General features: G+C 44.6%; 1 protein-coding gene across 1 annotated transcript; it reads left to right on the top strand.

Annotated features, from left to right (window-relative positions):
- The first annotated feature begins 3,089 nt into the window (after nucleotides 1-3,089).
- On the top strand, nucleotides 3,090-11,816 carry LOC130357528 (zinc finger protein OZF-like). Its single transcript, XM_056560223.1, has 4 exons — nucleotides 3,090-3,167; nucleotides 3,742-3,861; nucleotides 8,407-8,485; nucleotides 10,112-11,816. Exons 1-4 carry the CDS (start codon nucleotides 3,090-3,092, stop codon nucleotides 11,407-11,409), a joined length of 1,575 nt encoding a protein of 524 aa, XP_056416198.1. The 3' UTR covers nucleotides 11,410-11,816.
- Nucleotides 11,817-12,232: the final 416 nt, after the last annotated feature.

Here is a 12,232-nt window from a genome sequence, read left to right as displayed (position 1 = left end):
CCAGAGTGCCCCCAGCTGTAGCAAAACTACAACTCCCAACATGCTCGGACAGTGTTTCCCGACCAGGGAGCCTCCAGCTGTTGCAGAACTAAAACTCCCAGCATACCTGGAGGGTGTTTCCCAACCAGGGTGCCTTCAGCTGTTGCAGAACTAAAACTCCCAGCATACCCGGACAGTGTTTCAAAACCAGGGCACCTCCAGCTGTTTCAAAACTACAACTCCAAGCATGCCTCAACAGCCAAAGCGCCTCCAGCTGTTGCAAAACTACAACTCCCAGCATTCCTGAACAGCCGAAGCGCCTCCAGCTGTTGCAAAACTACAACACCCAGCATTCCTGAACAGCCTAAGTGCCTCCAGCTGTTACAAAACTACAACACCCAGCATGCCCAGACAGCCGAAGGCTGTCGGGGCATGCTGGGTGTTGTAGTTTTGCAACAGCTGGAGGCACCCTGGTTGTAAATCCCCGCCCTAGTCTCTTGGTCACAAGCTGTGTACGCTTCTGTCTTTCCTGGCTCTTTGCAGACGCTCCCTTATTACAAGGTATGTTGTTTCCAGGGGAGCCTGTTGTGCACGGACAATGGCTTCCTGTGTGTCCTCCCCACATGTGACTAGAGAAGAGGAGATGACAGGGACAGTCTTCACATCCTTACTAGAAGCCCCCGGACTGCACTGAGAGGTGGGAGATGAGACAATGAGAGGGGGGACACTGAGGACCAGCTGTCTCCATAGCAACCAACCGCACTGCTTACACTCTCATTGGTTGCTATGGGCAACAGAGAGCGCTGACTAAGTCTCATTCCTTCCATATTACATGTACTGAGCGGCCATAGACACCTCATATGTCCGTCTAATATCCGCCGCCTCTTCTATCTGCTTGTGGAGAAGCTGGGTGACAACAAATATGGCGGCTGCCTCGGCTCTTCCAGGTGTGGTCGGTCACCCAGCTTTCCAAAACTCCTGTAAAGTAAACGGCGGTCATTATTCCGTGATACGTCCTCACAGCCTTGTGATCTAACTGAGCCGATTCCCATTCAGAGCTCTTGGAAAGCTGAGTGGGGATAATGGCAGCCGTTCATTGTTGCGGTCATCCAGCTTTCCTACAGTCCTATAAAAGTAAATAGCGGTCGTTATTCAGTGATACATTCTCACGGCCTTGTACCTAACTGACCGTTCGGAGAGCATCATGGCGGCCATTGTTGTGGTCCCTCGGGAACGTGTGAGATGTAAAGTAGATGCGGTATTACTATTTGTAGCAAAACTACATTCGGCTGTCCGGGCATGCTGGGAGTTGAAGTTTTGAAACAGCTGGAGGCACCCTGGTAAAGTATCTCTCCCAACCTCCTCATACACCATAACATTCAACATGGCTGAACATTCAATGTTTTCTTTATGAAAAGAGCGGTAAAATGCAGCGTAAAAAGCTTTGGCGCCACCTTATATATCCCAGAGCAATAGTGTCGGGTGGTGAGTACCCGCCATTCCTAATCCTACTGGGCACCATAAGACATCACTACAGCTATATGACCTCCGTTGCTGGTATCTGTAGTTCCTTCATAATTCACAACTGGTGAGACATTATACTGTGGTGTCCCGGTACCGTATTGTATACCGTACCTTGGTAGAGGTCCCCAAAGTCAGAGTTCCTAGGAACGGTGGGGTCCCTCTTTTCTAGTTAGCCCCTCGTCACCCCTCAGTTAGCTAATATTCATTTAAATATAAATGTATATATGTATATTTAAAGGGGTAGTCCAGTGGTGAAAAACGTATCCCCTATCCTAAGGATAGGGGATAAGTTTGAGATTGTGGGGGGTCCGACCACTGGGGCCCCCTGCGATCTTTCTGTACGGGGGCCAGGCTCTCCGGCCAGATAGCGGGTGTCGACCCCCGCACGAAGTGGCGGCCAACACGCCCCCTCAATACATCTCTATGGCAGAGCCGGAGATTGCCGAAGGCAGCGCTTCGGCTCTGCCATAGAGTTGACACGCCTCCTTCCCGCGGGCTGTCGGGGCTCCGTACAGGAGATCGCAGGGGGCCCCAGCGGTCGGACCCCCGCGATCTCAAACTTATCCCCTATCCTTAGGATAGGGGATAAGTTTTTCACCACTGGATAGCTCCTTTAAATGCCTACCTGTTAGCGTTGCAGGACCTTAGGTCATGTGACTCGGTGTTCAGAACTCTATGGTTTGTTGAAGGACCTTCGGTGGTTCTTGTGTCAGGTGTTCACCCACAATGCCATGTAACGGTGAGTGACAGCTGTTATGGACCAATCCAAATCCGCTCAGCCCCGGCCCATATAAGGGAGCGGCAGCCATTATTCGCTCTCTTGGGTTGCTGACTCTGGATGAGGTAGGACCTCCGCAACTTCCAAAGACAATTACTAGGCCTAAGCCTTGCGGCCTCGACCTACGCTAAAGACTGTGAGTTCTTATCATTCCCGCAAGATCACTGGACCTAAACCTACCCCTAAATCCAGCGGATCTATGCTACAAAATCCTCCTAAATTAAAGAGAACGTACCCAGTCCCAACCACCTATCAATCGCTGCTCAGCTGTATATAGACTCTCTTATCTGGACTGTTACCAGTTGCTGCATGTTACAGAAAATCTTCAGTAAAGTTTCAACAAGTTTTCAGCTAAGCGCTGGTTGTGCACAATCCGTTGTTCTGCACTCACCTGGCGGCGATAGGCCCAGCATTACCTCAGCATTTAACCCTCACCCTGGCATCACGAGTGACGAGGGTTAATAAAAACCCCTGATACCTGCTCAGCAACACCCCAGCTACCCTACACCCCCCCGAGGCGTACCACAATACTTTATGGGGGAGATTGATCAAAACCTGTCCAGAAGAAAAGTTGCCCATAGCAACCAATCAGATCGCTCCTTTCATTTTTAACAAAGCCTCTAGAAAATGAAAGAAGCGATCTGATTGGTTGCTATGGGCAACTGGGCAACTTTTCCTCTGGGCAGGTTTTGATAAATCTCCCTCTATGAGATTAATTATTATTAATAGATTATTATTGATTTACCAACCAATCCTCTTTGTTTTCCCTCAGGATTTACATGACTCTCACAACTAAAGTTTCCCAAGGATGGAGAAGGACAGAGACCACATGTCTGGGAGGATATTAGATCTCACCCTAGAGATGATCTACTGGATCACTGGAGAGGTGAGCGGGTCACATGACCTTCCTTGTATCTCTATTAATAAAGCAGGGAAATGAGTGGAAAGGTGCGGGATTCTTCTTCTCTCTGTAGTGATCAGTGTCTCCCCATACACAGGATTACACAGTAGTGAAGAAGTCGTCTGGTGAGTGTGTGACACCCCGTGTGTCAGGAGGCTGGAGCAGGAGCCAGAGCCCCGCCCCCGAGGAGCCTCCACCTCATTCACTGATACATGAGCAGAAGATCCTAGAACTTACCTCCAGGATCACTGAGCTGCTGACTGGAGAGGTGAGCGCTGCTGGGAATGCTGGGACATTATACAATAACACCAAGGTATGAAGTGTCTGGAGGAGAATTGTATCATTGTCTGTGTCAGGTTCCTATAAGGTGTCAGGATGTCACTGTCTATTTCTCCATGGAGGAGTGGGAGTATTTATTAGGACACAAGGATCTGTACAAGGATCAGGTCATGATGGAGGATCACCAGTCCCTCACATCACCAGGTAAGAGGAGAGAGCAGGTTTGTGGATCTCCTAGATTCCCCCATCATCTGATCATCACATATAACAATGGATTCAGTCACTGTGTTTATTTCCTATAGATGGATCCAGTAGTATAAATCCCCCAGAGAGATGTCCCCGTCCTCTATATCCCCAGGATTGTAAAGAGGAAGAGGAGGATATCCCACTGGACCATCAGGTAGATGAAGCTGAGATATCTACAAATCCCCTATAGATGAATATAATGAAGCTTCTACTAATCTCCTCTAGCAGTGGAGATAATTAACCCCTTCCCGACCCATGACATACATGTACGTCATGCAGATACTGGCCACTACTCGCGGCATCTCTCTGCACCCGGTAAGATGGTGGCTATCACTGATAGGCAGCCAGCTTGTCTCGGGACCTAGGGGGATTTTGTCCCCCCCCCGTCCCCCCCCCCTCACAGTGATCACACCTATCAGCTAGTCAAATCTGACTAGCTAATGGCAGCGTTTCGCACTGCTCTGCTAGTAGACCCCAGTGTCCCTCTACCTCTCACCCTTCTCCCGGTGTCCCTTACCCGTCCCGAGCTGCCGACGCTGTGCCTTCTGTGCCCACCAGCATGCTTTAGTTTCACTATCACTTTAAAAAAATAATAATAAAAAAAAGCTGTTTTGTTGTACAACAGCTCCCCCTAGTGTCCTAAACCTGTTACTGCAAAAAAAAAAAAAAAAAAAAAAAAAAATGTGTTAATTTTATAAGGGACGAGTATTTTCCTCAGGGAGAGGCACCGCTTCCGGAGTAAAACGAAGATTCAAAAAGGCCATTAGCACTCCGTGGGCTTTCTGGGTAAGAAGTATGCAAAGTTTCTCATCACACCACCATATAAGGTAGCATGCCTTCTGATCAACTCTGGCTCTGGTTACAAAGTATCAGAAGCTGATTGGGATTAATGCCAAGTCAGAATTCTCCCCAGAAGGAAAGAGGACACATCTGTAGACAGCTGTTTCGGGGTGCTTGCCCCTCGTCAGTACAGAGCAGGGTGTTCTGGCTTGGCTGAGGATGAGAGACCTGTAGCGACTAGCTGGGGAGAAATCTGACTTGGCATTAATCTCAATCAGCTTCTGAGACTTTGTAACCAGAGCTGATCAGAGGGCACGCTACCTTATATGGTGGTGTGATGAGAAACTTTGCATACTAATATATAATATTTATATACACGTGTGTGTGTGTATATATAATGTATGTATGTGTGTATATATATACACACACATACACACACGTGTATATCTACACGTATATATATTAGGGATCGACAGATAATTTTTTTTTTAGGGCCGATACTCTGCGGCGGTTAGGGCCGATAGCTGCTAACTTATACCGATATAACTTAATGGCTATTTATTAACCCCCCCCCCCCCCCCCCCCTCGGCAACACCGCTGCAGATCATTGATTTAAATCAATGCTTTAAATCAATGAACGGCAGCGGCTTTTGCGGTGCCAGAGACCGCCGCCGCCACCCGCTTCTCTCCCCCTGCCTGTCCTGAGTCCTATCACCGCCTAAGCGACCCCACTCACCACCATCGCCGCACCGCGCCACCCCAGCCAGAGTCCTCCGCCACCGCTGCCACATTGCCTCCCCATCCCCGGTTTTATAATTGCCTGTTCCCGGGGTCCGCTCTACTTCTGTCTCCAGCGCCGTCCTCCTTAGCTGTCACTGTGCGCACTGACGGTGACGTCACGTTGAGGACGTCACTCGTCATTGAGCTGCACAGCGTAACACAGGACGGCGTAGGAGCCAGAAGTAGCGCGGGCCCCGGGAACAGGTAATTATAAAACCGGGGATGGTGGAGGCAATGGGGCAGCGGCGGCAGTGGTCTCTGGCCGGGGCGGTGCGGTGGGGGGTGCGGCGGGCATTATCGGCAAGGTAATTGCTGAAAACCGAAGACATCCAAAATCGTGAATATCGGCCGATAATATTGGCCAAACCGATAATCTGTCGATCCCTAATATATCACACACACACATATATTAAAAACGTTATTGTTCCAAAAAAAATGTTTTTGATTTTGAAATTTTGTAGAAAATTAGAACAAATGCTCATAATAATATAAGCCTTCTAATGTCGTAAAAAAGTAAAAGAATCTTTAACAAATGATGCCAGCATAAAGTAGACATGTTGTGGATGTGAATTAATAACTACATTTATTTGGCATGACTATTTCTCTTACATGTAGAGAGTTTCAACAGAGAAATTAAAAATTTTCCAATTTTTCACAAAAATCGCTTCATGTATCAACAAAAATTTACTGCTAATATAAAGTACAATTTGTTTCAAAAAACAATCTCTGAATCACTTTGCCAGGTAAAAGTAGTTCATAAGTTATTACCACTTAAAGAGACACATATCAAATTTGAAAAAACTGGGTCATGAATGGGTTAAAGGGGTATTCCAGGAATTTATATCTATATATATATATATATATATATATATATATATATATATATAGATATATAGATATATAGATATATAGATATATAGATATAGATATAGATATAGATATATCTCAACTGGCTCCAGAAAGTTAAACAGATTTGTAAATTACTTCTATTAAAAAATCTTACTCCTTCCAATACTTATCAGCTGCTGAAGTTGAGTTGTTCTTTTCTTTCTGGCAACAGTGCTCTCTGCTGACATCTCTGCTTGTCTCAGGAACTGCACAGAGAAGAAGAGGTTTGCTAGGGGGATTTGCTTCTACTCTGGACCGTTCCCGAGACAGGTGTCATCAGAGAACAACTCAACTTCAGCAGCTCATAAGTATTGAAAGGATTAAGATTTTTGTAATAGAAGTAATTTACAAATCTGTTTAACTTTCTGGAGCCAGTTGATTTATATATATATAAAAAAAAAATTCTTTGATAACCCCTTTAAAAACGGTCTTATTCTTAGACAACGTGCGGGATCTGTTACGTAGGTGATTATTGCCTGAAGAGGCCTATATTGCCCTGTGTAATACGGCCAGAGACCAGCTGACAAATAAGAAAACATCATTCATTGGCTGATCGCTTTGTTCTTATATGCTATAAAAAAATCATCAGCTGTCGGTCGCCAATCCCCTCACGGAATAGCTGTCATGTGGCTGACTACTGACTGCAGCAAAGGGCCACTGGAACGATCTATCGATGGCACAATGGCCAAGCCTTGTGATAGGCTTTGTAACTGAGCGCTGATCTGCAGGATTACTGCTCATTCACTGAGCTTATTGGCCTATTATTTAGATATATTGCGCCAAATGTTTATCAGTGACTCATACTTACAAACTCCTAAATAGGGCCTGGTAAACCCGATGTACTGACCACTGCCAGTAACAAAGTATGAACAACAATAACAATGTGGATCCACAGGTGGTGTAGGAAAATACCTGATCACTTCGTGACGCCAGGGCACAGTTATCCTATATGGTCCGAGGTTGGAGACGGCTTCTCCTGGGCCAGACACGGGGAGTAAAGGAACACACCGACGTCAGGTTACGGATAACCTTTAAAGGGGTACTCCGCGTTTGGAACTAAATGTTCAGAACGCTAAGAGCCGACGACGGGAGCTCGTGACGTCAAAGTCCCACTAAACTATATGGACAAGAATTTAGGGGTTCCTATTGGCAGGCAGGGTCACATGGGGTGCACCGCTCCTCTGCTTAAAGGTACAATAGCACATTTAAATAACACATATAAAACTAACACTACAGAATAAATGTAAAACATATATTAACTCTTAGCAAAGTGCTGGGACCTAATAAACACAGCAATAAGTCTCCCAGTGGGCCCTACTAACCTAAAAAACTACATAAGTCTTTATTGAGAACCATAAAATACAATACAAAACAGGTATTAAAAAAAATGGGGTAAGCATATGTTACAAATTCATCAAATAAAAAGAAAAAAATTCGAATTTTTACCGCAAATATTGTCACTTCGCGATTTTGCGAATATTTAGAATATAGTGATATATATTCGTAATGATGAATATTCGGGGTTTTTTTTATATGCGAATTTATGCAAATATTTATGCGAATATCGTCACTTCCAGACCTGACACTGATCCCTCCCTTCTTAGGTGAGATATAATTGCGCATGCGCACTATGCGAATTTCATAATGAATTTTCGCATGGGAAAAAAAAAAAAAAAAGCATAGCGAATTTCGCGAACATACGACGAATATTCATCCATATATTCGCAAAATATCGCGAATTTGAATACGGCCCCTGCTGCTCATCACTATTGATTGCATAATTTAAAGGGTGAGTGTCGGCTGCTGATAGCAGGGTTCTGAGCTCTCTTCATACGTTCCAGCCCGGATCCCAACGTACCGGGTACGTTGTTTTGCGGGAAGGGGTTAATATAGGGACATGCATTGTACAACTATATAAATGCAAGACCCAGCTTTTTATAGGGGGGTCAAAGGACAAAAAAAGTGATTGCTTTCTGGCTGGAGTAAAGAAGGTTTAGTCTTGTCGCGATCAACGCTTGACGGGAGCGGCCATAATTGTGATGTCACGCCACGCCCCCTCAATGCAAGTCTACGGGAGGGGGCGTGGCGATAGCCACGCCCCCTCCCGTAGACTTGCATTGAGGGGACGTGACGTTACAAGGGGGCGTATCTGTGATGTCACAACCACGCCTGCCCGCACCCACTCCTTTTTAGGGAGGAAGTCACCTTCACCAATGTACAGGATAAACTGAGTTTTTTAGTTTTTTTTTAGGTTCTACATGTGGGATCCTTGCAGGAAAGTTATGGACTTCTTGAGTCCTCTCGTTCCACCAAATCAGTGTCAGTGAATGGTAAGAACCTTTTCATACATTTTGTTATCTATCCTGTCCTAATAAATTGCAGAGTGATTTTTTTATTTTTTATTAAATTTTTTTTTTTTTTTTTGGGTGCTGGTACAGTGTCCTTGTGTTTTTATTTTTTTATTTTTTATTTTTTTACCGCACACCCAGCAAAAATATAGAAAATAAAATACTGGATAACCCTATTAACTACCACCTCTTGTTTTATTACCACAGTGCTCTCTGCAGACCCCTCTGTCCATGTCAGGAACTGTCCAGAGTAGAAACAAATCCCCATAGCAAATCGATCCTGATCTGGACAGTTCCTGACATGGACAGAGGTGTCAGCAGAGAGCACTGTGGTCAGACTGGAAATTAACTACACAGCTTCCTGTGGAGCATACAGCAGAGTACTGGAAGTATTAAGATTTTTTTTAAACAAAAGTAATTTACAAATCTGTTTAAAAAAAAATAAAATAAAAATTGTGCCTTATAGTCCAGGATTCCGTTAGAGGTCACTGTATTGGGCCCTCTTACATAAGTGGGATGCTGGTATGTGTTTGTATATAGTTAAAGGGGTACTCCACTGGAAAACTTTTTTTTTTTTCTTTTTTTTTTTTAAATCAACTGGTGCCAGAAAATTAAACAGATTTGTTAATTAATTATATTAAAAATTCTTAATCCTTCCAGTGCTTATGAGCGGCTGTATACTACAGAGGAAATTATTTTCTTTTGGGATTTATTTTCTGTCACGTCCACAGTGCTCTGTTTGCTATGGGCATTTTCTCCTGCTCTGGACAGTTCCTGGTATGGACAAAGGTGTCAGCAGAGAGCACTGTGGTCAGAACAGAAAAGAAGTCCAAAAAAAAAAAGAATTTCCTCTGTAGTATACAGCAGCTGATAAATACTGGAAGGATTAATATTTTTTAATAGAAGTAATTTACAAATCTGTTTAACTTTCTGGCATAAGTTAACTAAAAAAAAAAAAATAATAATTTTTCCACCGGAGTACCCCTTTAAAACTCACCTAAGCACTTTACCTCATTCTATCCAGAGTTTTTGGAGGTTTGCTGAGCTGCCCACTCCCTTTAAAGGGGTACTCCGCTGCTAGACATCTTATCTCCTATGCAAATGATAGGGGATAAGATGTCTGATCATTGGGGCCCCTCACGATCTCCCGTAGCACCCGGCGTTTGAAACAAATGCCGGGTTCCTGCGGCAGTGGTCGTGACATCACGGTCACCCCTCCTCATGATGTCACGCCACACCCCCTCAATTCATGTCTATGGGAGGGGGCGTGTCGGCCAACACGCCCTCTCGCTTAGACATGTATAGGGGGACGTATCATGATGTCACGAGGGGGTGTGGCCGTGACGTCACGATCATGGCCTCTGGCTCCAGGCATTCTGAACAAAATGTAGCACCGGAGTACCCCTTTATATTCATCCCTATGGTGAGCACGTCTCAAAACACTAATTTAAAACAATTGACAAAATACTTATTTTTCTTTAACTTTGATAGACTTGTTTTATACCTTATTGACACATTGTTTGACTGTATCCTAAAACGTTGTGCTTTTACATAAAAATGTATTAAATATTAATTTTGAATATGGAAAAATTCTGTTCCTTTTTCTAGGGGAAGAATGGGTTACAGGCTCCCCTGGGAATCTCCTTTTATCTCCCTATTATGATCTAGAAGATAACCAAACACACTGTGTGAAAAACAGAAATGGACATAAACTGGGTGAAATTTTTGTACGTTCTAAATGTGCGGAACATTTTGAAATTATACTTCCTCATGTTGAAAGCCCTCAACAAACTCACACAGGGGAGAAACCATTTTCATGTTCAGAATGTGGGAAATGTTTTAGTCAGAAATCGGGTCTCCTTAAACATCAGAAAACTCACACAGGAGAGAAGCCATTTTCGTGTCCTGAATGTGGAAAGTGTTTTGGTCGTAAATCAATTCTTGTGGATCATCAGAAAATGCACACAGAGGAGAAGACATACTCATGTACAGTATGTGGGAAATGTTTTAAGTATAAATCAAATCTTCGTGAACATCAAAGGACTCACACAGGAGAGAAACCATATTCATGTTTGGAATGTGGAAGATGTTTTAGTATGAGATCAGATCTTTATAAACATAAGAGAATACACACAGGGGAGAAACCGTATTCATGTGCAGAATGTGGGAAATGTTTTGGTCTCAAATCGGGTCTTGTTAAACATCAGAGAATTCACACAGGAGAGAAGCCATTTTCTTGTTCAGAATGTGGAAAATGTTTCACAGATAGATCGTATGTTGTTAAACATATGAATACTCACACAGGGGAGAAGCCAAATTCATGTTTGGACTGTGGAAGACGTTTTACTATGAGATCAGATCTTTTAAAACATCAGAGAATTCACACAGGGGAGAGGCCCTTTTCATGTACAGAATGTGAGAAATGTTTTAGCATAAAATCGAGTCTTGTTAAACATCAGAGAACTCACACAGGAGAGAAACCATTTTCTTGTTCAGAGTGTGATAAATGTTTTAGCCTAAAATCAGGTCTTGATAAGCATCAGAGAGTTCACACAGGAAAGAAGCCATATTCATGTTCAGAATGTGGTAAATGTTTCAGTCAGAGTTCGGGTGTTGTTAGACATCAAATAATTCACACAGGAGAGAAACAATATTCTTGCCCAGAATGTGGAAGATGTTTTAACTACAAAACGACACTTATTGGCCATCTGAAAACCCACACAGGGGAAAAGCCGTTTACCTGTCCTGAATGTGGGAAATGTTTTACTGAAAAATCAAGTCTTGTGGAACATTTGAGAACTCACACGGGAGAGAAGCCGCATTCATGTACAGTATGTGAGAGATGTTTTACCCATAAATCAAGTCTTACAAAACATTTGAGAACTCACAAGGAAAAGAAACAATAGTCGTGCAGTGTTTGGTAAACGTTTTATCCAGAAATCAGATCATGTGGAACATCAGGATGCCTGCTGAGTAGAAAACCAGATTGATATTCATATATTGTAGCATGGGTGGAGTTCCTGTGTAGGACCTGTAAAAGTTTTGATCAATCGGGGTCTCAGTGCTAAGATTCCTTCCAATCCCTAGATTTATAGACAGGAGAGGCGGATGGCAGCATGCCTCAGTCCAAAGGATAGGGGATAAGATGCCTGATTGCAGGGGTCCCGCTGCTGGGGACCCCTGCAATCTTTCATGCAGCACCCTGCTATAATCCCAAGCGGTGGGACCCCCGCGATCAGGCATCTTATCCCTTATCCTTTGGATAGGGGATAAGATGTCTTAGGGCTGGAGTACCCCTTTAAAGGGGTACTCCGCCCCTAGACATCTTATCCCCTATCCAAAGGATAGGGGATAAGATGTCAGATCGCTGCGGTACCGCTGCTGGGGAGGCCCGGGAGTTCGCTCTGCATGTAATGACGCGCAATACAGGGGCCAGAGCATTGTTACGTCATGGCTCCGCCCCTCGTGATGTCACGGCCCGCCCCTTTCAATACAAGTCTATGGGAGGGGGCGCGGCGGTCGTCACGCCCCCAGCCATAGACTTGCATTAAGGGTACGGGCCGTGATGTCACGAGGGGGCGGGGCCATGATGTCACGCGCTCCGTCCCCTGTATCGCCCGTCATTACGCACAGAGCGAACTCTCTCTGTGCAGTAATGATAGCGCGGTGCCGCAGCGGGGATCCCGGGCCTCCCCAGCAGCAGGACCGCGGCGATCTGACATCTTATCC

This window comes from Hyla sarda, chromosome 2 (genome assembly GCF_029499605.1).
Source record: "Hyla sarda isolate aHylSar1 chromosome 2, aHylSar1.hap1, whole genome shotgun sequence".
NCBI classification, from domain to species: domain Eukaryota; kingdom Metazoa; phylum Chordata; class Amphibia; order Anura; family Hylidae; genus Hyla; species Hyla sarda.
This window is presented reverse-complemented; position numbering and strand designations above follow the sequence as displayed.